Source organism: Erithacus rubecula (genome assembly GCF_903797595.1).
Source record: "Erithacus rubecula genome assembly, chromosome: 3".
NCBI lineage: Eukaryota > Metazoa > Chordata > Aves > Passeriformes > Muscicapidae > Erithacus > Erithacus rubecula.
Window position 1 is genome coordinate 105,616,004 of NC_136689.1, and position 24,277 is coordinate 105,640,280.

Below are 24,277 nucleotides of genomic sequence, written 5' to 3' on the forward strand. Positions count from 1 at the left end.
ATATGGACAGGTGTGTCCTTTGCTTTTTGCTGTTACTTTGGGGTACTGAGCATTAGAAAAACGAGCATTTTGTCTAGAAACAAAAAGTAAAAATGATATTTTTTCCACAGAATCTTAGAATAAACAAACCAACACAATCTTTAGAACATTATATTTCATAAAAGACAATGATAAAAAAGTACAAACATTTTCATGAACAACAAAAAAACCCAAAACTATGATAGTACACAGGAAATTCCCAGCATTTGTTTCAGTGCATTTTTTTTCATTAAGCCTATCTTACATACCTCTACAAATAAAATAATCTTAAGTACACTTCCGCTTGCTGATATGCAATGGATCCTTTTAATTTTTTTTAATAGTTGGCTCATTAGTAACTGACTACAACAATTGGTAAACATAACAATAGAAAAATAGAGTGGCAAGATCCAAGAAAAAGGACATTTTGCTTTTCAATATACTGCCTATTTGCAAAATGACTTTGTATTTTTATATTCTCCTACTTAAGTTGGAAATACAGAAAATGGGCTTGAGAGTATCTCAGCATATTAAGCAGATTCTACTCTTAAAATGTCTGTAATGTTTTCATTTGCTAATTTGTAAGACCTTCAGGATCTTGTAAAATACTCTCCTCTTCTTCTCCTTTCATGTCACTCCTTGAAGATGTCCTTTATTTGCCTTGTCAGCAATGCAAAAGCCAATGTGACTGGCTTCTCTCTACATTTTACAAGAACCATGAAATTATCAAAGGAATGTGCACAACGCTTAGTTCTGCATCGTATTTATTTTGTTTGAAGGCACTGTCTATGTTAAAATTCACTACAGAAGAGTACTGAGTTCAAGCAGGTAGTATACAAACACTATTTTGATGTAATTTAAGATGGCAACTTCTAAAACACCCCAACAAAATGATAAAAGGTATTTAGAGAAGAGTGTTGGTCAACAATTTAACATCCATCATTTTGGGGCACCTAAATGTAAACTTTTTAAGAACTCAGCTATATGTCACAATCCATTCACATACTGATTTAAATCACATTTTTCTAGGACCATACATGATCAATCACTTAAAGCTGTAAAGTTATATTAGTTCAGCCACAGCATATGTGTAATACAGTATGTATATATGTAAGTATCCATACATATATATGCATTAGGTTTTCTTTTTTAATTGCACATAAATTTCACAGAATGCCTAAGAAATGGGCACAAAAGCATGCTGTAGAAAACAGTACAGACCTATGGTACCAAAGGATGTTTCATAATCATAGGTGTGAAATTGTAGGTGAACCTGTACTGAAAACCAGAAATCACTTCAAAATTACATGAGAGATTTAAAATTTTATTCAGCTGTTCTTAAAGGACTGTATTAGTCCCCTATGAAATCAAACTAATTGTATTTTGAAGATATAATTGTTCATACTGTGTATTATCTCTGCTTTCTCCATATGCTTCAGAATGTTCTATACACCCACTTAGAGAAAAATCTATCAGGAGGTGAGCAAAACACTTAAGCATGCTTTTGAAGGATGTTTTCATCACTTTATGCTTTTAGTTTTTTTCATTGTATTACATCATTCTTAAAGGATATTAGATTAACTATTAGATATTAAGGTAATTCCAGTATGGCATAAAATATCCCTTAAAATTGTTCTCCACTACTACATTAAATAATAATATTTCTACTAAATATTTGGGTGCCTACAGCTAACCTCATAACCTTACTGAAGGATGGCTAAGGGCAAAATTTGCTGCTGGGATGCCAAAGAAATAAAAGGTGTTTATGGCAAACAAACTTAAAATGTACAAAGCACCACACCATTTGAGGCAGCAATTCAGGAAACCAACATATAGTAATGATTCAAAGTTAGGATTCTTTGTCAACACTCTTACAGAACACTCTATGGATAAACAATCCTTATTATATATACTGCTTTCCATTCTTTATGGGAGCAGAAGTCAGTCTTTGGTTCCTAAAGAGTTGAGTAACTGACAAACAAAACAGTTTAATATATCTTGGTCACTATACTCGCATTAACATAGAAAATAAATGATCTGGTCCTTTTCCTTTGTATTAACAAGCAATGTAAAAAAATATAAGGAAAGATAATAATGCTTAGCAGTGGGATACTTCTAGGCAGCATAACATTACCAGCAAAGAGAAAAATAAGAAGATAAGGAAAGAGGTTAGTTATTCCTACATTTAACACCACAAAAATAGAGAATCAGGACCAATCCTTAGAGGGACTGTGCAACCTCAATCTCATTGACAGTCATCGACTTGAGGATCCTCAGTGCATCATAGAAGCACTCAGCACTCCACCAGAATAGGCCCTTAAATAGCTATATTGAATAATATATCAGGAGTGGAATTTTAAAAAGCACTTGGGATTGGTCTGCTTTCTGTTCTGCTTATGTCATCACCATCCTCATCAGCAGAACAGTGTGACCAACATTGTGCTTCTGAAAATCCCACACTGCAAGCACTTGAACTATAGAACTATGTTTTATAATTCTCTTAAAAATCTAACTGTAATATTCTTCCAATGAAGACACATTTTTGGCTCTTCTGATTTTGGAGGAATAAAAGTGCTGTTTAACTAGAATTTGAAAAAAAAGAAACAAGAAAAGAAAAAAAAAAGAATAATACCAAAATACTGTACGCACCCAGACACATCATTTTAGGCATTAAAATCCCTGACATTGACACTAGTGGCACACTTGGAAACAGTTAAGAGTTCCTGTAGATCATAATATGCAACAACTGCAAGATTTTCTGTAATACACATGCAATATGCATATAAATACAATTCAATGGCAGGCAGGGCATCATACAATTTTGCTGGCAATAAATAAAATTAAAACCTTTCTTTCTAGCAGGTTCATATAAGAAATTACTTTTCTATATAGATATGCAGGAGGCCTAGAGCTCAAAACTAGTATAACAGTTTACAGTCATAGCTGGCCAACAATTAATATTTCCTTCATTTCACATAAGGTATAACCTTTTTATAAGCATACTTACATTTTACACTTGTTCTTTCATGCTAATAAAAACATTCCTATAGAATTCAAATGAGAACACACTCAAATACATACTGAAGCATAAAATATTGAACAATTGAAAAGCAATGTACACACATTAATTTACATCACATATTTACAAAACACATTTTAAAAAGAAACAAAAGCATTCATTTAAATATGAGGAGGGACAGTTTAGTATAAAAAAATTCTGGAAGAGGTCTCTGTCCTTACTTCCAGAGAAGCTACAAGTCTCTTTACTGCAGTTTATTTAGTTGAGTAGTTCAGATAGAGTGTGAAGAATGAAGGCTTGAACAGTAGTCTCATGCTGTAAACATCTGAGTGGTAGCTGCTGGCTTTTCTTTCAGAACAAAATGCATGGTACATACAATCACTTCTCATCCCAAATATGCATCATCAGTTGGTCAAAAATCTCTAATTCTAAGCTGCTGTTTGTTGGGTGTTTTTTTTTTTTTTTTTTTTTTTTACAGTGTTTATCAGTAGCTTCCAGTGTTAAAAGTTTATTCTGGTAGGATATCTTGCCATTCCACTTCCATCAATAGTCTCTAACAGGAGCGAGTTCTGGTATGAGATTAACAGTTATATTTTTATACAACCTACTAACAAGTATTTTAGGAGTATATACTAAATTGTTCAACCCATCAATGTACTGACGTTCTCTGGAATACCTCAGAAGCTTGTATCTGCAGAAGGGGTTGGAAGAAGAAAAATGAGAAAGATTTGCAAGAAACAATTCAGTTAATGATAGACATGATTTGCAAGAAACAATTCAGTTGATGATAGACATGATACTATAACAGCCATTTAATTTTGAAGCATGCCTTAAATTCTGAAACTACTTTTCAGAACTTTGAAATTATCAAATAACCTACCTTAGGTTTAAAAGCAAGATTTTAAAGATTTTTAATATAGTTAGATTTTGTAGTCATATATACAAGTTAATATTACGACCAAATAACAATGGAGGCACTCAATACATAAACTTTTTATGGTCCCACACTAAATAATTTTTAAAGATTATTCAATTTCTTCATGTTTTGCCATAAAATTCAACTAAGAAGTTCAGGGAAGATTTAGGAATCTTCACCATTCATTATACATCTAAATGTCTGAAATTATTTTCATTTCACTCTTGAGACTCCTGCATTTGCAATCATCTAAATTTGAGGTGATTAAAAAAAAAAGTTCCCCCCCCCCCCAGATTACCCATATATATATATATATATATCTTAATTTCCTATAACAGATTTTCTTATCTCTACTTCACATCTAATTTTATTCATAACTTGAAATTATCAATAAAAGAGAAAAAATATGTTCCCAGAAAAAGACATCCATTGATGACAGAATTGAGCAGTATTTCTAGTTACCTGAAAAAACATATAATAAACTCTTTATTTTGTGTTTCACCTTCTAAATTTTTTGTGTAGCTCATCTGTTGCATTCTAGTTTCTATTCCATTCCAGGGCAGCCAGAATCTACTGGCCAGTTTAAGTGTTTTTTTATCTTTGTAGCAAAATAAAGGAACCCCAAAAAGAAAGGTTTAAATCAATCTATGCAGGAAATGAGAAGACTTGTATCTCAGAAAAGAATGAAATATGAGGGAAAAAACCAATCCTTGAGGAGTTTTAAATTCAGTTTTCATGCAGGAGTCCTTTGCCCTAGCTGCACTGCTTCCTTTTGCAAAATATCCAAAATAGCCAACTAATGGACCCCAGCCAGCACTAATGCCCAAAATATTACAGAACAATTACATTATGGATCAAAGGGTATGATGATAATATCTCCTGACATTAAATTTAGTCTCTCTCATGGTTAAATAAAAATATCTGAGCAGCAACGTAACATTTAAGAAAATACAAATTTTAGCACCAAAGGGGAAATAACACTGGTGAGAACTGGCAGCTTATTCCTATGTGTGAATGCAAGAAAAAAATTTACATCTTTAGCTGAAGTATTTCAATATTTCTCTGTTTTTCTTACCGTCCTAAAAACTGGACTTCACCTCTGTGATGATGAGGAATGGATTTGTACTTCCCTAAATCACCTTCTGGTCTTGTTACATTGTAGCCAGCATAGTGAACCCTGCATAAATATTTGCAAAAATATCTTCTGAAAACCAGTCATACAAGTTAAAGCAAAAGTGAAAAATGCACATCAAATATTTTAAAGCTAAGTCTTTATGTTCACTGACATTCTCTTCCAAAAAACCTGCAACACTCTAAACCCAACAACCAAAAAGCTGGCTGAACAAAGTGCAAAATAATAATAATAATAATAATAATAATAATAATAATAATAATAATAATAATAATAATAATAATTTTAGATTTAATATTTCCTGCTTGTTCCAGCACAAAAGCTTGAAAATAGGAAGAAAAAAGTATAAAAAACTCTTGTCTTTTAAAAGATATCTCTTTATATATTAATTTATGCAGACATTTTCAGAGCTCAGAGCAGTTTAGACTCATTCACTGTGAACAGTTGGTAAAGCCATGAGCAGGACTGTCCATTGTCCAGTCTGGAACTATCAATATATTCACAAATTCTCTCTCAAACACTGCCCCTAAGATATGAAACTCATGTCTGTGGAATAGTCTTTCATAATGCTAGCAATAAGAGTGATGCTATTTTGCTTAGTATAACCTGTTGTTATAAGACCCAGCTCTCAAAAACTTGCTGGCTGTCCCCAGACCAATAAAATCTTACTTATCCCTTCAAATATCCCTTTCTGAAGCAAACTATGTAGAATTTGTCCATTTAAAAGGTAACAAGAGACAGAACAAAAAGCACCTAATTTGTCTCAAAGAAAGACCTAAGCACTCAAAACTCACCTGTTCCAAAGATCATCATCTTCTCCACCCCATCCCCAAAAGGCATTTGGAAAACCATTGATCTTCTTGAATTGTTCCACTGTCAGGCCACTTACACCACCGAAGAACTCATTGTATGGAAGGCTGAAAACAAAAGACAAATTCCATATTGTCAGCTGAGCTTTGACAGATAGTCCACTCTTTGAACAATAACTTTACAAAAAAGCAAGAGCCTCAAACTAAGGATCTGGTCAGAGGCTGAATGTATTCATTAAGGGAAACTAGTTCACTGATTGCCAGCACTAAGTAACATACCCTGAACTGAACAAAAGGTCTGCAGTAGTATCTGATTTGCATAAAGGGTGTTCTTAAAACTATAGCTCCATTTAGTGTTCACACATAGGAAACAAAAGTCTACCAGGTATGTATTTCAGACAGCTGATTTAGACCCATAGCTCAAGTGTTAAGTGAAGTCCTCAAACTACTTATGTTGACACTACTCAGAGAAAAAAAAAGAGATAAAACTCTCTTTAATCAACTGAAAAATTACAAATCAGTAATGCATCAATTAAATAATTTTAATTCATTACTATATCCTAGAGAACTGTTAAAATTTGAGAGAAACAGTTTAACATCACATATTAAACATTGAATAGCATGCTGATTTAAAAAAAAAAACAAGACATTTTCCAGGTTTTAAAAGATAAACTTTTGAATCAAAAGGATCTACAGGCTTTCCTGTCAGTAAACAACAGTATTTACTAACACACACAATTAAGCAATAAGCAGTTGGCCAAAATGAACAGTCTATCCATATAACATACTATGCCACAGCATAAAAATATGATTTCCAGTCCTTCAAACACTTTGACAATCTAAACAAAAATTAAAACATTTAAGTATCTGTATTTACTTCCATCAATATTAACTTGCATCCTTAACCCAGAAGATGCTCCAGTAAAGTAACTTTCTTTCAGAAGCAGCACACAATTTCATAAAACAAAAGTCTCTCAGGAGATACTTCCAAATCTGGAACCTTCAAGGAGTTAAGACAATCTACAAAGAGTTTTACCATTGCTTAGGACACAACTGCCACACTAGATAACTCCAGAATGCAAGAGGAAAGAAAATAGAAATACACAATCATGTAATTTCTGATCTCTGTGGAAACACAGGATTCAAACAAATCTTAGTAGTATGTGAGGAAGGTTGCAACTATATTTGCCTTTCAACATTTAACTGAAAGAGCAGGAATTTTAACCCCCTTCCTCCCTCTCGAAAAAATCCACATACCTCAAAAAAAACCAACAAAAAACTATTGCAAACCCAAAACCAGACCACCAACCAAAACCAACTGGAATATGACAGTTAATGGGTTTATTTAATGAGGTTTATTTATTTTTGTATTTTATAAGTCTGGTTTTGTTTTTATGAAATTTATCAATTTTGTAAATACCTATTTAGACATTATATAAGTGCATAAAGTGTTTTATAAGTACATAAAAAGATAGATAAAATCTCTTACATACTCTAGGTGCTAATTTATTTATTTTTAAATACACATGAAATCTTTAAACATTCAACTGCTGACAGAGCCATGGTTTCAAGGCATTGCTTTTGTTCTGTTAGTTGATCAGGTTGTCAAGCTGATTCATTCCACAAATAAAGTTCAGGATAGCAAATACATACATGTAGCAAGTAATAAGCTACAGCTTTATGTGAAGTGATTCCAAGAATGTCATGAGATAGCAGAGGGTTAAGAAGCAAATGACACATCATTAATGCAAACTGACAGAAGAGAAGAGGTAAGAAAACTGCAGGTCCCACTGCATTCACCAAATGTCAGTAGAGACTGAGACAATATACAAAATGGTCTAGCAGTAAGAAAATCTTCAGCTTAAAAAGCAGTATGAAACAGAAATAGAAGTGTATATTTATGAGAAAGTAAAGACACTTTTCCTGTGATATTTTGCTGCAGATTATCCATTTTTCTTTTGTAACAGCCAACACAAGTGTTTATGTAGCCAGAAAATATTTCTAGTAAATTAGGTAAGATTTTCCTCCTTGACATACAAGGTTTTTATTTTTTTAAGATCGAGCTCACTGCAATAAGCTCAACACTGAAAATCATAAACAATATTTTCTAATTAGTAACATATCAAATGTAGACACTAAATTTAAATCTTTCTTTTAGTAACAAAATATTAATTTTTGTAAATAGCATAGTAGGAGGCTGCTTTGTTGTTTTCACCTACTGTATATAGTGGCACAAAATTAATATTCTTTTAAATATTTCTGGGTATTTAAGAAGCAATGTGAATAAAACTATTTACTTACATATACATGTACTTGTCCAGCTTTGCTGCAAAATGGCGTGGCATTTCTCCACATCCATAGTAATTTCTGTCATTTTCAGGTAAGTGATCCACATCATGGAATATTATGCAGTCCCAGACAGCATCCTTCATAGCCTCTTTGAAGCCAACATTAAAGAGCATTGCACGATTAAAAGGTTGTGTACCTGTCTTCACACAGAAAACAAAGGAGACATTGTAAAAATCGAGACAAAAATTCCAATACTATGAGAAAAACTTACACTAACATACACACACAAAACCCAAAATTGACAATGATGCTTCTTTTGACCAGCAGCTCATGCTGAGTTGGCTGCACCCCAGGATGGGGTCTGCCCTCCTGGCTGCCAGGGCACACACTGCTGACTCCTGTGAGCCAAGAGTGAGCCTGGCTCCTGCTGCCAAACAGCACCCCCAGATCCCTTTGTGCAGGGCTGCTCTCCAGCCACTCCTCTCCCACTTTACACTTGTGCCTGGCTTTACTCCACCCTAGATGCAGAGTCCAACTTATTAAATTTCATCCCATTAATCACTGCCCAGTGCTCCAAATTATCCAGAACCCTCTGCAAGGCATCCCATCCTTTAAAAATCAACCACAACCTCCCAGCTGGATATCATCAGAAACTTGCTGATGGTGCATTTGGCTCCTGCACCCACTGAACATAAGACCCTGGAACTGAGCCCTGAGGAACACTGCTGCTGAACCTTTTTGCCTTAAAAACTTACAATTACAATAGATTCTAAGAGGCCATCTTATTACCTACAAAATATCAGCCTATATCTGAAGAAAAGCATGATGTATCTGGCCACTGCTCAAGCTGAGGAATGAAAACAGAGCTTTCCTTTTTCATTTAAGGGACTAGAAGAGTAGAGTAACAATTTTTAAATTCTGGATTCATCCGAATCTTGGTAAGAATATCAAATCCCTTTTAGCAAGGAATCTTGAAAGTCACTTTTCAAGTAGATGCTGTTACCTGTTCCACAACATAGAAGGCGAATTCCAGCCGCTGCTTCTGCAACATAGGTATCAGATGGCGGAAAAAAATTGGAAGATGCTCGTGGCGGTTCCGAAAAGGAATAAGGATAGCCACCTTCAGGAAAAGAAAAATAGAAAGCTATTATATCATTCTTTTTAAATTTTAGTTTTTCAATACAGATCAAATTTCCTGTGGCTTTTCAATTTTTACATTTAAATTCCCTCAGTGTTTTATATGTTGGTTTCCCCTAGGAAAGTGTCGCAGAAACTCAGTCAAATAATTAAGAAAAAAAAATTGAGTAAAACATAAATAAGATTTTCCTTTTATGTTCATTTGCTTCTAGTTACTTCAAGCAACAGACATATAGGACAGATTTGCATCCATATGATGAAATGTTTAGTAACTACAGCTAATGAACTTCTAAAAGTTCTTTATAATTTATTTCAAATTTCTCTCCAAGCTGGTCTCCTCTTGAGCACAGATGGCACACTACAGATACTATAAGATACTACATATATAGCACCAAAAGACTGAATGCTTGCAATGTTAAATTATTCTTATATATCAACAAGAAAAAATAAACCAAAACAGAAAATCAGCATCTAACCTTCCACCGTGGCTTACAGTCATTTGGTTTCCAGTGTCCTCCTGGTTTAATGTCTAAATCTTTTGAAAAGAGTTGCTGAATTTCATCAAAACTAATTTCACTCATATTGACATCAATAAGGCCTCCTAAAGAGAGGGAAAAAAAAAAAAAACAAAACTTATACATTTATTTCAGCTAAGACAAATGACCTAACACTACAAGGAATACAATGGACTAATGGCATCAGAAACTGGTAGTTACACTACCTACAGAAAAAAAGAAACAACTTATACTATCCTCCTAATCTTTAATTCTTACAGAATGAATTTTAGTGTTTCCAAAAACAAACACTCCTTCCATAAAACCCATATCCAAATACTCATTTCATAGGACACAGAACTGGCAAAGTAAATGCATCAACACTACACTCAACAAAGTTCCTCAATTTAAATTTTAGATGATATGCACATTGCATGTAGAGTCTTCACCCACTAATTCACCACTATTTGCTGCAAACAAATTCATAGCAATGGGCTGGATTTGAGAATTATCATTGGTAGAACTAATAAACCCAAGGGGAAAAGTATTTGCAAAAGACTTAGGAGTGAAATTAAGTAAGTTATTGAATAAAGACCACAGTATGATCTGAAAAAAAGTCATGTTAGCACCTACTGTGAGAAAATATAAACATAGATTGACAGCTGAAAGTTATGAGTTATGAGCTTATGCATGTGTAAAAAGTTCAAAACTGGAAAGAATTATTCAAAGTAGATACCCTCAAAGCAAATAGAAAGAATCAAGAAAATCTGGGGAGAAGACTAATGCAACACTCACTAATCAGCAACTCAAGTTTTTCTGCAGCAGCTACTACACTCTAAATCATCAAATAAAAATCTTGCAAGAACTTCCTCACAAACACCATAAAATATTCTTATTTTTGTCTAGAAAGTTCAGTATTTTGGTGAGGGTTGGTTTAAAGCCAGTCAAAAAAATCACTCCCATTTTCTCCCCTGTCCATACCCACAAGATCTTATTTGTACCAAATAGATTGTGTCAATGAATTGACTGGTTATCTAAACATTTTTAAAATATTTAGATTTTTTGGAACATAGGAATAACTATTGTTTTCAGAAGAAGGCAGAAGATACTGCAAGAGCTATTTTAGTTTGGGATATGATTAAATACAGTACTACTTGCAAATTAAGAAGGTAACTATTTTTTAAATGCAAAATTATAAGTGAAAGTTATCAGTAACAGTACACTATGGAGCTATTTCAAGAGAAGACTTAAAGAAACCCATATTTATTTAAATATTTTAGGAAAAAAAGAAACCTGGCAGTTGCCAAAAAACTTGTATAGATAGACTCTAGCTAGTCCTACAGAGATTTAAATAAAAATTTAAAAATAATTAAGAATAAAAATAATTATTACAAAATAATATTAGATTATCATAATGGTTGTGTCTGAAACTCTTCAATAACCCAAAAAAGAAATCTTATGAAATATAGAATCAAGGTCACTCAACAAAGGACCAGTATATATACATGTACAAAATAAATTTTAAAAAAAATCAATTTCAACTACCAAGAGACAGACAGAAAATTAACAAGTGCCTTTCAGTACAAATAGAGAAGCTAAAAGGAAAATAAAGCTAAATAAAGGTCAATTACTACCCCAGAAATGGAAGGAAATAACACATGATGAGATTCAGATACCTCTTCTGAGAAAAGTTCAGATATGATCAGATGACTACAGAGTTTAAATTAGAAGAAAACATCAACTGGCAGAACAGTATTGAGATAAAGCCTTTAGATAAAGGTGCTTCTAACTCCATGGGACATGACAAAATTCCATCCAGAGTGTTTAAAAAGTAGCTATACTAAAACCTGAAGTATTGGTACTATCAAAAGTACACAAGAGATGAGTGAATAGAAATCTGCATTTTTTCCCTGTCACTGGTGGGGGACAGGAGAAGGAATCTCTGTAAATTACTGTGCTTATTATTCACTAGTTCCATCAGTGTCTAGCAGGCTGCAATGAAACATATTTATACAATCTGCAAAATAAGAAAGCTGAGAAAGCAAAAAAATCTTGAAGAAAATCAGAAAAAAAAATTATTCAACAAATGAGATAGATCCAGAAACCAATAAAGTAAAATTAATTCAAGATAATAAAGGATGATTTGTTACTGAAGGAAAAACTGAAGCATGCACAACAAAACAAGCAATACCTGGCTGTGCTGCAGAATGCAGACAGTTGTAGAGTTTATAATGGATTGCACATCAATATGAGCCAATGCAATGTAATTGTACAAAAAGAGAGAATCTCATCCTGGAATGTATTAACTGCTGCTATGTGAATAAAAGAGAAGTTTTCCAAAACTAATTTGTTTTGTAACCAGGATTTAAGCCAGTTATGATGCTTTACAAAGGAATCAAATTAAAGGCAGTGCAAAAAATTCAAGAATGACAAGAGCTTTAGAAACTATACAGTCTTGAAAGGTTTGGATTATCAATTAATCTACAAAGGAAGAGACAGATTTTTGTACAGCTTCTTTCTCAAAGAAGAGGCATTTTGATTACAAATTACAACAGCTCAACCAGTAGGTTATAACCTGTTATACTGAGTCACACAAAAAGGGCAATAGCTGTTCCCATTTTAAGATCACATGTACTTGGGACCAAATATGATTTTACCATCCCCCTTTCACGATATAATTTTGGCAAGCTGATGCAAAGAAGAAAAGCTGACTTCTATAATAACCTTGGAGTAATTAAGCATGTCCAAGTATACACAATTCAACACTCTTTCTTCCCTGGCTATCTTGCACTTCCTACAACATTTCATTACATCAAAAAAATCTTCAGAGATGCTTTATTTAGATTATAATGAGAAAGAATGATGATGATTAAAATTGTGTACATGGAAACCATAAAGGGAAACACATAACCCTTTGTTGAAAAGCAATTTATCCAGTTAATTATTTTCTATTAAAATTATTATTTCTCTATTAAATTAAACAGGATGCAAGAAGTACAGAGCAATTACTAATAAAAACAAAAACAAAAACAGATGGTGAAAGGAGAGCAGCAACAAGGAGAAATTATTAGCAGAATTACTTAGTCTTGAACTAATCTGAGAGAATTCCAGCTGCCAGATTCCTTGAAAGTGTCATTAAAAATAATAATTTATATGCATTTTTCAGTCAGCAAAACCATCACATATTGTTTCTCTGATTATCCAGATTTGCCATTTGCTGAACTTACATATGTTTCCAAAAGTAGCTAAAATATTTAATATTTTAATAATTTGGTTTTATTTGTTTAGTTATTCAATACTATTCAAAAATGTGATTTTGAAAGTCAAACCCTATGTCTGGAGCAAAAAAGGTTGAAATAAGGATATTATCACACCATAGGGCTAATTGCTACCTGGCTTAAGACATTTTTGTATATGATTTAGTTTCATAAGCAACAGCAACTGATCTATACATTTGGCTCCAGGTCTATTTATTTAAAACATAAAACAAAGCTTAGAATCTGACATTATCGAAAAGAAACACAGGTAAATGCACTGTTTCTGTTTCCTTCAATAAATAAACTCAGTCAAGATTTTTTAAAAAGTTATAAAGGAATCAAGATTATCCCAATAACATCAATCCCTTTTCTTTGAAGAAAGCTTGGTCAGAATTCAGTTCAGCTGCCAGCAACATTTTTTGGTATGATATGGATCTGAACTGGTATATAAGATATTTAATTAATTTCTCATGCTCATGGCAGCCCACAGATTAAATCAGGTGTCTGAAAAACAAGAGGTTAGAATTCTGGAATGCATCACAAAAACTTCAGAAGCTATGTGAAATTTTCTCTCTTACAAATCAGTAGTTCAATTATTTGATTTCAAAATAGTAAAGCTGATTAGCAAAGAGACCAAAAATTCAGTAAGACATTAATTACAGACAAACTTCTGCTAAGCATCATTGTGCATTATTAGATACATTTTATTCATTACTTTCTGTAATATACTTAGGCTCCTTACAATTATATTTTATATTAAAATAACTGTCTTTTGTTTAAAATACAATTTAATTTACTAGATAAACATTAAGGTCAGTTTAAAACTTACTCATGTAAGGCAGCTTCTCTGGACAAGGCTGGTAAGGAGAGTAGGTGAAATTCTCTGGAAGATACATTGTTGTTTGAGCAACACAGTCACTAGAATTGTTTCCCTCAGGATAATCTTAAAAAGAAGAATTGATTTTTGTGAAAACTTATGTTACTCACTGAAATGGTAAAATATCATCATGAAGGTGAGAACATAATTTTTAGTTCACAAATTCCTAGCAGCATTATTTAAAAAGAATTTTATTGCACTAGACGAATAATAATTGAACACAAGTATCATTGTTACAGATAATACAAATACTTCCTACTAAAGTGAACTGGTAAATAATAACTATTTGACCTTGAATCCAACTTCAGAGAAGTAGGATTTGGGTCTAAGTTTTCATAAATGACTTATGTCATTAATGATTAGCACTTTTTTTTTTCTTTTTTTTTTTTTTTTTAAGAAAAGGCCTTTTAAAAAATTAAATAAGAAATACTCTTACCTGTGCCATTCAGTGTAGTATTTTTGTTAGTGTACAATCTTATCATGTGTCCTATTGTTTTTACATTTTCTCTCAACATTATACCACGAGCTTGCACCATAAAGAGATATGTGGTTGCTGATAAAACAAAAAGCAATTTTGAATTTTTATTAAAATAATGTATTTTCAAATTATTCTAACACACATCTATATTACAACATCTTTTACTGTGTTTGAATCCATGGTCAGTGAACAATAATTCTTTGAGATGAAAGTCCACACAATGAAACCTAACAGACAACAATAGAAAAGAACAAAATGGATTCATAATCATGGCTCTATTCAAACCCAAAAACTACAGACTGCAAATAGACATTTTATATGACACTTTAAATTCTCTTTAACTTACAAAAAGAGACAAGAAAATTTTGATAAGAAAATTTGATTTACAAACAAAAACATTTTCATATGTAGATACATGTTTCATATATAGATCTACAAAAATATTACTGAAATATAGGAAAAAAAAAGTCTAAAAAATCTTTTTGCCCCACATAATTGTCCCTTTTTTACTCACTAGTTAACACAGCTTCCAGTAAAAATGTACTGTTATTCATACATTCCAAACAGATGTTTAGTTACACAATGGTTACAAACCTTTGCCAATCTCAAAGTATTAATGTTTAAAAATTATACATTAAATATTTATTATAGGCATCAAGGGTGAGGAAATCAACACTGAGAAATTAATTGAGTCACTAATAACAACAGCATTAAATATTTCTGTCTCAATCTCACACCCAAAGCCCCAAATACAACCTCAAGACATTTCTTTGTATTCAACAGAAGTTGGTAATGTAGAAATGAAGCTGCATTTATATGAGAGTGGGCAAATATCTACCCAGGATTCAGAGAGCTGAAGAAATATTGCAAAGGGAAGGACAAATTTCATTTGCAGAAGGTAGCAAAGAGGGTCAAAGGGATCATCTGCCACTTCATCTACATTAAGCACCCAGTTGTCTGGGGGATATTTGGCTCCTTGTAACTAGCAACCCCTAACAACAAAAAAATGCTCTGCATCTTTGAAGGGAAGAGCTAAACACACCAGGATGAAAAATGGAAAAAGGGATTAAAGAAAAGTTAGAAAATTATCTCAGGAACTCCATCAGATGAGCCAGCACCAGTGGCCTGACACAAGTAACTCCAGATCAACCAACAACTTCTTATAGTCCAACACAGAGTCTAGAGCTGCAGAGGACTGTGAATAAGGGACTGGGGACATTTCCAGGGGAAAACACCGTGATTCATTCCACCACATTAGCAAACAATACTATCAACACCTACAGAGATAAAAACACCAGCACAATCTTTCAAGGAATAGTATTTCAAAGACCTACAATAATGTCTTTATTTTTAAATGACTGAATAGGGGAGTTGTCCTGGCTCTCAAAGAACTCCTTGTTAAAACAAGAAATATTAACAGCTAAAAGATAAGCTCTGAACTTGCCAGGTGCCATGCATGGCATGTAATTCTCAAACCCTTGGCCAGCATGACTAGCTGTGCTTGTTAACAAGAGTTTACATAAATGTAAAACTTAAACAGCTGCTATGATCCTAAAGTTGTCTCAACAACTTCTGGCCACCGAAGCAAAACCAAAAGAAAACAAAAAAGCTACAATCTTGGCCTGACAACAGGTAGAAATGATTTTTACCAGGATTCAAGACAACAGATATTCAGATTTCCTTACACAAAAACTTCTCAAAATTATAACCCAATTCACATAAAGTAACACCCTATGGTTCCAATTATTTAGTGCCATTTGTAGTTTTCCATTCAAATACTGGGATTTTTAAGGTATCTCTACTAAGCATTTCAAGGAATCTGTACAACTAATTAATTCATATATGAAGTTTCCTACTGAAGAAACTCGTACTTTGTGAATCAACATAAAGGCAATTTGATCTGTTCCTCCTAGAACAATTACTTATCTTCAAACAAAAATTTCTAAATTCAAGGCTTTCCTGAAATTAAACCCATATGTATAACTGCCTTTAAAATAGGAAAAAAAAATCCTAGCTAACAAAAACTTTCTTTCTTCAAACTTTTACATATTTTAAATAAGTATAATCCCTTTCCCCAAATAAGTTTTTTTTTTTTTTTCTCCCATAGGTACAGTTCTTCTCTTCAATCCCTTCCTATTCCAACACTAAAATAAAGCGTTTGTTTTTTTTTTTTTTTTTTTTAATATAAAGCCATTAGTAAATACTGATTTCAGAGCTAACTTCTGGAAGACTGTGTGCTTTATTGTCCTTTTCAATGTGATAGCTAAAGGCACTTGAATTTTTAACTCTGAAGAAGGTTTATAAGGTTTTCAGCAGGTTTATAGAAAGATAACCTCAATTCACATAAACCAAGTGTGGTAAGTTGATGTGACTAAGAACTAAGTTCCTAGCCAGTTGCTTGTTCACTCCCCTGAAGTGAGATGGAGGAAACAATGAGAAGGGTAAAAGTTCTTTACTCTCAGTAAAGAACAGGGAATAATAATTTTCAAACAAGTTCACAACAAACTCAAGAGCCCATGTACATGTTCTCAATTTTTATTGGAAATGTTACTGCAGTCCAGATAATGTAGATAAAACCTTGGAAAAACAAGATTTTCTGCAAAAGTATTTACATCTTCCCTTTAGTGAAGTACAACTTGTCCCTACTGACACAGAGGAGAAAAATTTGAACAAGCACACAAGACTTTTGTGAAAGAGAAAGCTGGAAAAGGCATTTGTCTCAAAAACAGACACCATGAAAAGACATTGAAAAAAAAAAAAAACCCAACCAGGTAAAGTCTGCTGTCACCTTGGCTTAAATACGCAAGAGCTGCTCTTGCTGCAAGGAAGATGCAACTTTGCCACATTCTTATCCAGTAATTCTTGTTATCTACCTCTTCTTTCTTGCTGAGCTGCTTGTCAACTCACTATCCAGCTCTACCCAAATACATCAGGAATGAATTGGGAATAAAACATCCTCCTTTCTAGGCTGTCTTTTTCCCACTACCTGGCTCTCCAGCACAGCTGCAAGAACAGACCTGCTCAGTTTATTCCACTGTCATTCAGCAGCTGCTTAGGTAGCACCAGATGCATCAGAATCTAAAACATCAGGCTTAATTAAAGATATTAATTTAGTCCCAAAAATAAATCTCATCTGCAGGCACAGGCCTGCTCGCAAAGACCTGTGACAAAGAGCACAGTTCATGTGTCATATCAACCAGCAGCAACAGCAACAAAGTATTCAACCCACACAGGCCAAATGTGCAACAGAGAAACACAGCTTTTCTTCTAGTGGGGTGGGGGATGACTGACTGCAGAAGGCAGCCACATAAAACTCCAGAAGGTTCCTGGTGTGCCCTGATGGCACCTTCCTGCCACAAGTGCCAGTCAGTGAGAAGAAGTGACCTGCAGAACCTCACACCCACCAAGGAGGGGTTGGCTGGGGATATGAAGATCAAAGGCAGTCCCGCTGCAGAGATGATGAGATGGTGGAGTTCAGGATCCTAGGGGCAGGAAGAAGCAAAAGAGAGCTCACAATCCTGGACGTCAAGAGAGCAGACTTTGGCCTCTTTGAATATCTGTGCTGGAGTCCCATGGGATAAGGCCCTCAAGTGAAGACAAGAAAGCTGAGTAATATCCAGGGATAATCACCTTCAAGCTCTTGAGAGATCCATCTCAAAGACTAGGAAGACAGTAAAATGCCAGAAGGCTTGTGTTCTTGCCCTCAGTGGAAGACTTAAGCAAACAGGACACCAAGTCCATGGGCCCTTATGGGATGTACCAAGCACTAAGGGAGATGGCAGATGCCATTGCACAGCCACTCCTGATGGTCTTTGATAGATCATGACCAGTGGGAGAAGTGTCTGGGGACTAGAAGGAAGACCCCGGGAAGTACAGGCTGATCAGCATCAGCTTGATCCCAGGGAAGGTGATGGAGCAGCTATCCCTGGAAACCATTCTTCAGGTACATAAATGACAAGATCATCAGGAACAGTCAACCAATTGGGTAACCTTCTCTGAAGAAAGACAGATAAGGAAAGACCAGGGGCCATTGTCTACCAGGACTTCAGTCAGGCCTTTCCCACTGTGTCAGGTAAGACTCTTGTAGACAAACTGCTGATATACAGGCTGGCTGAGCAAATGGTGAGCTGGACCAAAAGCTGACCATCCAGCCCAATGGGTGAGGTCAGTGACCAGTGATGTAACCCAGGGGTCAACACCAGGTTCATTCCTGTTTAACACCTTCGTTAATTACCTGGATGGCATGCAGAACATAACCTCACAAAATTTATTTATGACACAAAAATGAGGTAAGTAGCCAATATGCCAAAGAGCCATGATACCATCCAGAGGTACCTCAGCAGGCTGGAGAAATGTGCTGACACAAACTTCATGAAGTTCACAAGGAACAGTGCAAATGTCTGCATCTGGGGAGAAACAATCCTATGCACCAAAATATGCTGAGGGGCATTCAACTGGAAAGCAGCTTGGTAGAAGAGGCTTTGGAGGTCCTAGTGGGCATCAAGCAGAATGTGAGCCAGCAATGTGCTGCTAAGAAGGCTGACAGCATCCTGGGATGCATTCATCAGAATGCTGCCAGCAGGTCAAGGTGATCCTTCACTCAGCACTGTTCCAGCCACACCTGGTACAGTGTGCAGGAGTAGAGAACATGGACATCCTGGAGCATCCAACAACAGGACTGAAGCAGGGCTCCTATGAGGAAAGGCCGAGAGAGCAGGGATTGCTGAGCCCAAAAGAGAAAGCTCAGGGGGTCACATCAATGTGTACAAAGGGCAGCTGTGAATGTATGCAATGTATATGAAGGGAAGGTTCAAAAAGGGAAAGAGCCAGGCACTTTATGCTGGTGCTCAGAGACAGAAACAGAGGCAGTGGGCACAAACTGAAACAAAGGATGTTCCACCTGAACTCCTGGAAACACTCCTGTACTGTGAGGGGGATGGAGCACTGGCACAGTGATGGTGGAGAATATCTTCAGAAATATTCTAAAGCCTTCTGGACATGGGCTTCAGGTGACAATTCTTGAGTAGGGAGGTTGGACTAGATAATCTCCAGAGATCCCTTTCAACCTCAACCAACCTGTGATTTTTCTTTTACTTTTGTCTTTCTGCATCTGAGCCAAACCTCATTGTCACAGTACAAGGAAAAGCACGCACTGGGAAGGAAAAATTTCACATGTAACCAAAGAAAACATCTAACAGTGTAACCACCTAGAAGTAATTTTATTCATAATCTTCTTATTTCACTGTACATGATTCATGACAAATAAGAAAAAGAATTTCAGACTCAAGAAACACAGAATCCAGGTCGTCACACAGTTTACAAGTTAATCAGATGGAAAGTGCAGTGAGGAATACAAAACAACACACACATATAGGACACCTTGGAATCAATACTATACTCAAGTGCTCCATCTCAAGCAACTGCTAGTGTGAGCTCAGAGCTCATAACTAATTCAGATGAAGTTTTCCTACCAATTGATTCAGATCTGCATCAGCAATCATGAACACACAGCCACATGACAGTCATCAAAAGTCCTGCTTTTAGGGCATTATTTAAAACTAATTCTGATAACGCATATTTGGCCATTAAAGGGATCATCCTGTATTTCAGAGGACACATTAAAAATATCAGATGAATCATTTTTATCTCGAGTTTTTATAGCTCACTAGTTATTAATAGTTTTATGTGCTAGACTGTTGGGAGGGATAATGTATTAATTCTAAAACTATAAAAAATATCTGCAAAAATGGCTCAATGTTCTATATCAGATAGCTTTTTGTTATTTAAGTATTCACTTGAAGACTATTTACACCTTTTTTTAAAGAACACAGTATCACTCACAGGTCATTCTCTATTAGGGAATCAAGCACCTTCCAAGCAGCACACCAAAAATTTAAGCATTTCTCACAATACTGCGTTAGTTTATCATCCCACAACTTCACAGAAGGACAAGACTCATTTTTATATAGGAATTTAGTAAGTTATGCTATACTCATACACCAAAGCCAAAGCTAAAAAAAAATACACCACACACTTAGAAGTAATCAATGCAGTAAAATATACAACATAACAAGTGAAGTTGAAACTAGGTCAATTACTGACATTCTGAGCAAGACTAGGAAGTTAGAAATGCGATTACTTTAAAAACATAGAAAATTATTAATTTTTACCCAAAATTATTTTTAAATGCCAAACAAAAGATGAACAAAACTTGGAGGTCACAAATTTGATTTCAGGATGCAGTTTTTAATCTGCCAAAGCTAAAGCAGAAATCCAAGGCCAAACAAACAAAAAACAGAGAAAAAAGCATTATGTCAAGAATATTTTCAAAGCAATTGACAAAAAGTTATATGCTCAGACATCAAAGAAAAAAATAAAAAAAATACTATCTATCATCAGAGTAGTTGTAGCAACATTATACACTGATATTTCCGGGGAAAAAAATACTCAGATAGGAAATCTTCATAGAGAACCCACAGATTCTGCAAGATTCAAATGCAGCAAATGTGGCTTTACAGAGAATAGGTCTTCACAAATGACCACTGCCCCTGAAGTTACTCCTCTGCTAGTCAACACCTGTTTTCATGGGACTTCTGAAAAGCATATTCAACATATTGCATAAAAATTGGTGGACTCAAACAGGTTAACAGAAAGTTCCCCACTAGCAATTGTAAATGGGGAGTCATCTCATAGGGGCATTTCTAGAACAAGTCACACATGGATCTCTTCTTGTGTCAAGGTTATGTGATATTGTTCTCAGCAATACTAGAGTTAGAAATACATTATTGGCAGAGTTCATGCATGGCAAATTATCACAGAAGTGTTAAAGATTAAATTAGATGATTAATCTAAATACACAGTAAATAGAGGCCAGCTGAAGATGTCTTCTGAAATACCACAGTTAAAATTCTAGAGACTAGAATATTTTCCACAAGATAATGACTTTAGTCTGTGAAACTGATTCATTAAACAATTTAGCAGTGAAGGAAAATACCCCAAGCAATGTAAGACTGCTGGAAATTGGTTCCTATTTAAAAAATGAAAATTTACAACAAACACAATTGTTAGTGCTCAACTTCCTTAACACGGAATTTATTCTTACACATTTGCTGTTTATGATGTTTTTATGATGTTATGATGTTTTATGTTTGTTGTTTTTAAAACAGATACAATAACATAAAAAAAACAACCTGTGTGCCTTGAAATACATTCTTTACTTGATTTGTTTTTGAATATTTAATAGCAGTTTTGCACTATTTGTAAAATAATAATTAATCCAATCTTATTTCACAGGCACAGTGAGACTGCATTTGAGTCTGTATAAGTATACCTCCTTACAACAAAAATATCTTACAAAGAGATAAATCACCTCAACCTGTTGAGGAAAACATAAGCTGCCAGTGTTTCTGGAGGCAACAGTGACCATTCAAACACTGCAAATGTACAAATCTGTAAAATGATGATGTACAAAGCTGCAACAGAGAAGTTTCAAAATTGTTTTTTATTACTTCAGACAACCTCTGTATATTCTTCGTAACAATGGATATCCAAATGGATGAGTCCTCTCACTACAGTGACAAAATTTGAATCTAAATTTCTTTCCTCAGCAGTAGTTTTAAGCATGATAAAGGATACAATGTCAAATATAATTTCTAACATGTTTGATGCCATTCTACACTCTCAGGCTATTAGCTGATTATACAGTAAGCTGTAGAATAATTCAATAAATGCACAATGAAATGAAGGTAAAGGACAACCACAAATGTAAGAAAGTGAACTGACCATTGGCAATACCTTGCAAAAAAGCAACTTTTGTATTCTAAAGTCCTGAAGCCAATCTCTGCTCTGTGCTCACAAGAATCTAGCACTGGATCCCACACAAATCATAACCATTTAATTCTGCTCCCCGTAATATCATTGTATAATTTGAATACAAAAGATTACCTAAGAGTAAGAGCTATAGAAAAATGAGCAAAAATTGCATTAATAGTCTTATTAATCAAAAGCCAGTAGATAAGCTATCTTTCAGCACAGACAGATGTGGGAATGGTTGAAGCTTTGGCCATGTCAGTAAGGCATCCTAGTTCAGACAAATGTCCCCAGGGTATACAATCTCTCTTTCTCAACCCATGAGAAGAATGCATTCAAATAACGGGCTGGCTTAAGTGAAAACTCATTTCACATGAGGTCTCATAATTGCTTTGTCCTTGTGAAGTTAGCTGCACACCCTAAGTACCTGGGTATTTTCTGTTATCTGACTAAGAACAACATCAGAAAATGAATATTGATTGAATTCTTATGCAGGCATGTTCCCTGACTAATAATGAGTAATACCTAAGGGCTTTAGAAAAACTATCAGATAAAAATGCAGAACTGATTCTGAAATAAATATGCATGTTTAGTCAATCTGTTGGTAAAAGCAAAAGACAGTCATGAATGACAGGACTACAATAATTTATTCAGCATCACGTGCTAAGAATGACTGTACAGGGCCAATATAATGGCAAAGTCCTTGCATGTCCCAGATTAAGACAGAAAACTTATCCATGTTCAGTGGGTACAATGAGCTCAGGGCCTTAGTTAGAATGCTGAGGAACATTTGATTGCTGGAAATCAGAGATCAAGCAGAGCAGAGTGTTTAAACCTCAATTTCCCCTTTTCACAAGAGTAAAAGGAAAGTCCCTATTAATCAGAAAATAAACTACAATTTGACAGGTGGTAATTTGTGGAACTGACATGAAAAACTGACATGCAAGCAAGAAGACCTCTGTAGCTAATGAAAGTACTTCTGCCTCCAAATGAAGCCTTTAATAACAGGTGAACTTTAATAATGAAATATAGCTGAAAATAGCTCCCAAACAATAACCAGTTCTGTAGTTACAGGCATTTCCCTGCAGAAAAATCAAACAATGGGACAGGCAAGTTTAATTTACTCAAGAAACTTGTAAGAGACTCCTGATAATAATTCCCTAGAAAGAAATAAAAGAAGGCAATAACAGGGAAAGAAAAATACAAACATGAACATCCACCACACCCTGCAAAATTCATCAGCCTTTTATCAGACACTTCTACACAACAAGAGAAACAAGCAAGTTGTATTAATCCTACTTCACTGCAGCCCTTGAGGTGCAGTAAACCTATACACAGGCTCTATTACAAAACCCTCAGACAAGGTATTAGCAGCCACCGATCATTGTGGCACACAGAGACAACAGTAACAGTAAGGCAACAGTATAACCAGCAAATCGATACAAGCAACTGCTGTCTATTCAGCAGATTGTGAAATTGTACTTGGGGTACCACATCCATTTTGGGCATCCCAGTAAGAGACAAACATTAACACCAGAACAAGCCCAGAAGAAACCTTCCAAAATCAAGCATATTATGTACAAGCACAAACTAAAAGAAATGGGTTTGTTCAGTCTTAAATAAAAATGGCTAAGAGGAGGATGCCTTTTTTTTTTTTTTTCCCTGTCTTCAGCAATATAGTGCTGCTGTACAGAGAAGACTAAATGGAACACTTGAAAGTACTCAGTGAAAAGACACAAGGCAATGAACATAAGGTGGGATATTATGACTACATATTACAATTTTCTCACAGTTGTCTGACACTGGAACAGGTTTCCCAGAGAGACAATAAAATCTTCATCCCTGGATTTATTCAAAACTCAACTGGACACGACTCTGAGCAATTCGATCAGCAGGATCTGCTTTCAGCAGGAGGTTGGATCAGGTGACTTCCAGGCACCCCTGCCAATCTAAATTACCCTATAATCAAACAGCAAGTCTTTAGAAATACCACAACTGCCACAGATGCCAGGGGAAAAAAATATCAGCACAAAGGCTGTGCC

General features: G+C 34.8%; 1 protein-coding gene across 1 annotated transcript in view; it reads right to left on the reverse strand.

Moving 5' to 3' along the window:
- Positions 1 to 136: 136 nt before the first annotated feature.
- B4GALT6 (beta-1,4-galactosyltransferase 6) overlaps positions 137 to 24,277 on the reverse strand; it is a 29,752-nt gene continuing 5,611 nt past the window's right edge. Inside the window, exons 2-9 of the mRNA XM_079301285.1 lie at positions 14,385 to 14,501; positions 13,901 to 14,014; positions 9,797 to 9,921; positions 9,187 to 9,303; positions 8,196 to 8,383; positions 5,880 to 6,002; positions 5,029 to 5,130; positions 137 to 3,728 (exon numbers count right to left, since the gene is read on the reverse strand). Of these exons, the coding sequence (XP_079157411.1) occupies positions 3,581 to 3,728; positions 5,029 to 5,130; positions 5,880 to 6,002; positions 8,196 to 8,383; positions 9,187 to 9,303; positions 9,797 to 9,921; positions 13,901 to 14,014; positions 14,385 to 14,501 (1,034 nt within the window). The 3' untranslated portion in view covers positions 137 to 3,580. The remainder of the gene's footprint in view (positions 3,729 to 5,028; positions 5,131 to 5,879; positions 6,003 to 8,195; positions 8,384 to 9,186; positions 9,304 to 9,796; positions 9,922 to 13,900; positions 14,015 to 14,384; positions 14,502 to 24,277) is intronic.